Source organism: Ammodytes marinus (assembly GCF_949987685.1).
Source record: "Ammodytes marinus genome assembly, chromosome: 7".
In the NCBI taxonomy this organism is placed as follows: Eukaryota; Metazoa; Chordata; class Actinopteri; order Uranoscopiformes; family Ammodytidae; genus Ammodytes; species Ammodytes marinus.
Window position 1 is genome coordinate 22,467,830 of NC_137211.1, and position 3,797 is coordinate 22,471,626.

The window sequence follows — 3,797 nt, forward strand, 5'->3', positions numbered from 1 at the left end:
TAGCCTACTGATCCTGCGTTCTATACTACTAAATAGGGTATGGAGGGGAAATAAAAGGGCAAGTAAATGGAAATTAAAAAAAAACATGGGTTAATACATTGTTATAACTATAGGAGAGAAAAAAGCCCAAATAAAAGCTGCTTTAACTTTTTTTCTCACCTTTTCCTTTTTTTTTGCTCAAAGAGGGTTAACTTCCTTTTAAGGCTCAATCAAAAGCTTTTGTGCGCTTTCACTTAAGGCTTCTAAGTGTTACTTATTCTAATTCTCCAACTTGTTGATCAGGCCCTGTAAAAACCACAGCCCCAAATATCCATGCTGAGCTGAGCTTAGCTGAGCTCAGTGGATGCTGGTGTGGTGTGGAGGCCGTCTTGGCTGGGCCAAGGGCTGGCCATCTCACTGGAAGGCCTGGTGGAAGCGAGGCAGTGTGGTGGTACTAAGGCTGGAGCTGAACACTGATGGGAGGGGGTGCAGGGCTCCCAGGCCCAGACCCCCGCTGGAGCTGTGCTGCTCCTGAGGTTGCGGTTGCAAAGAGGTAAGAGGTGCCGAGGCCAGGGCGGCCACTGCTGCCGCGTGGGGGTCGCCGGCATGCAGAGATGAGGAAGAGGAGATGGAGGAAGAGGAGGAGGTCGCGGAGGAGCTGTAGCCCATCACCAGCCCTCCTGTGCCCATGGGGGCGCTGTACGAGGGCAGGTTGAGGGGCAGGAACCCCAGCAGGTGGGAGAAGTCCATGTTAGCAGCACACAGAGAATCAGCGAGCACCACGGGGCTCTTGGACAGGAGGTGATCCCCACAGAGCTCGTCCGCCAGGCCCGAGTTCTCTAGTCCGTCCTTGGGCGACGAGGCAGCAGCGTGAGACTCCGCGGAGTGCAGCGGGCCTGGCGAGCCACTCTGCAGATCCATGAGGAAGCTCTCCATCTCCACTTTCAAGGGCTTGTCCAGCAGGTATGAGGTAGATCCCAGCTGGTACTTGTGGGTTTGCTGGGGCTGGTGCTGCTGCTGGGGCGCCTGGTGGTGCGAGGGCAGCGGAGGGGAATGGTGGTGGTGGTGATGGTGGTGATGGTGGTGGTGGTGAAGGGAGTGTGGGTGTAGGGATCCCGGGGATTCCATGTGACAGCCCATGCCCATGCCAGAAGACAAGGAAGCGGGCATCAGGGACGGGTGTGGGTGACCCACCCCAGTATTAGACATGGCCTGGAGATGGTGCGGGTTGTACATGCCCATGGAGAAGGGGGCCCCACTGGAGAATGGTTTGCCCATCATGGGGTCTTTGTTGGGACCCATGCTGCACATCATGGGGCTGAGCTCTTCCTTCACGGAGCAAGGCGAGGAGCCCGAAGCTAAAAGACCTAGCATGTCAGGAGGCTCCGTCTTGATCTTCAGGAGCTCCTGTGAGTGGCTCTTCTTCACGTGGCGTGTCAGGTGGTCCTTCCTGCCGAAGCGCTGGGCACAGTACTGGCACAGGAAGTCCTTGCGGCCCGTGTGGACCACCATGTGCCGTCTCACATCCTTGCGGGTGTAGAAGCGGCGGTCGCAGTGGTCACACGGGTGTTTCTTCTCCTTGGTGCCACCCGAAGACTTCCCAGAGTGGCTCTTGAGGTGCTCCAGGAGAACGGGCGTGCTCTCGTAGGTCTGCATGCACACTTTACAGGTGAGATCTCCCGCAGTGGCAGAGTGCATGGCCACGTGGCGCTTATATCCCAGCTTGGTGTTGTAGTGCTTCCCACACTCCTCACACTTGAAGGCCTCCTTGTTGGGGTCATGGGTCTGCAGGTGGTTCTTCAGGTGGTCTTTGCGGTGGAACATTTTCTCACAGAATGAGCACTGATGGGTCTTCTGTGGAGAGTGTGTGGCCATATGCCTGCAAAGGAAACCAAAGAAAAAAGAGAGCTTGTAAATGGTTGGGGTGTTTTTTTTTGGCATTTTCATGCTTTATTGATAGTGTAGAGACAGAGGTGAAATGGGGCAGAGAGGGGAGTGACATGCAGAGAACGACCGCGGGCTGGAATCGAAACCGGGTCCGCTGCTGGCCGAGGCCCATGGGAGGGACGCCCTACCAACTGAGCTAAGGGCGCCCCTGGGGTGTTATCAGAGAAGATACACATTCCTTGTTCGTCAGTAGTGTGCATGTTAAAGTGAGTCAAACCCCTATTTTTTCATATATACAAAAGTTTGCAGTCGGGACCCAAAGTGAGTCTTGTAACCACTTCCAGTGATTCACCGGATTCCAAAAAAAGTAGGTTGCTTACTCATGCAGCAGAATCTGAATAACGTGATTATTCATTTCGAGCCGGGTTCTCAGCAAACTGATGAATATAAATCCTATATTCACTTTCCTTTAGCTCTGTTATGGTAGCCTGGAAATCCAGACCTGTCACTAGATGCAGGCAAATTAAATTTGCTGCACCTGTGGTCTGGACACTCTCCATTGAAGCTCATTAAATATGTCAAGAAATCCTGAGCTACGTTTCAATAGGTTCTATCTGATATTGGCGGGCCAGAGCCCTTTGTATGGTGCTCTGGGGAGGACGTAACCGGATGACGACAGTGCGCCGTTGAAGCCGTGATAGTAAACATCAAAGATGGCTGCGGATATGTTTGAGACGGCTTTGGCCTCGACCCTTTACGATTTGGAAGACGGCACTCAAATCTTTCATTAGCAAGTAAGAGGAATGTTCTGTTTTGCCGACCGACCACGGCAAAAGTTTAATTTAACAGTTATTCCCGCTGTTCGCTAAACGAACAGGGCTTAATACCTCACATTGCTCATTGCTCTGATTGGTTGTAGTGCTATCCAATAGCGTGCAGTGGCAATTGAAATGCACGAGTAGGAGCCGCCCCTTGAGCTGGGAATTACTATTGATCGTGGCCAGACCCTCTATCATTCTAGATATGGGTCTGGATTTCCAGGCCACTGTTATGGGTCTCCATCCAGACAATCGGAGAAGTGAGTGTTGTTATTTTCACTTTAAACTGCTGTGTCGGATGTAGAGTGAACCCAAACCATAAACTTGGAGGATTTAAAAACAACAGTGATCTGAACGATGCTTAATCTTTTCATAGAGGTGAGGAACACTTTACAGTATGGTGATTATTCTTTATCAGTTACTACAAACAAAACCTAAAATTACAGTTTAATGGTAAGCCTTGCGTCACGCTATATTTAAAAGGTTGTGAACTGAGTGATGTGATTACTGTTCAGTACCTGAAGAGTTTGTATTTGGAGCTGAAGGCCTTGAGACAGTGTGGCTGCGAACAGTGGTAGGGTTTCTCTCCCGTGTGGCTCAAGGAGTGAAGCCGGAGTTTTTCCAGGGAGGCAAACAGGGCCCCGCACACCAAACACTCGTTCCCACTTGCTCTCCCTACCTCTTCTCCTCCTCCTTCTTCCCTCTCTCTCTCTCTCCCCCTCTCTCGATCTCTCTCTCTGTCTGTCCGTGGCAGCGGGGCAGCGCTCCCAAACAGTTTGGCGGCAGTCCTTCTTCCCTCTTCCTCCGGCGTCAGTGCGGTAATACGGTGTGAGGCATCGGCGGCAGCAGCTGCCATGGCAGCCTTAGAGTGCCGCAGCCATGAAACTTCAACTTGTGGCTCCCCTGCCCAGCAGGCTCAACGTGGGAAGTTGTGGGGGGGCTTGTCTTGGAAAAGGAGTTGTCCAACGGCTCGCAGAAAGGTTCAGTGATGCAGCAGAAGCATCAAGGTAAGCCAAATCTGTGGTGAGATAGAAGGTTCATGCTTTGAAGCCCACTGTTTACAAGTTTGAGGCAACATACTGTATTATCTTAATGAACGTATTATTAATCTCA

General features: G+C 51.7%; 1 protein-coding gene across 1 annotated transcript; it reads right to left on the reverse strand.

Annotated features, from left to right (window-relative positions):
* Positions 1-393: 393 nt before the first annotated feature.
* plagl2 (pleiomorphic adenoma gene-like 2) lies at positions 394-3,540 on the reverse strand (the record flags this gene model as incomplete). Its single annotated transcript, XM_080031430.1, has 2 exons — positions 394-1,858; positions 3,203-3,540. 2 exons carry the CDS (start codon positions 3,538-3,540, stop codon positions 394-396), a joined length of 1,803 nt encoding a protein of 600 aa, XP_079887556.1.
* Positions 3,541-3,797: the final 257 nt, after the last annotated feature.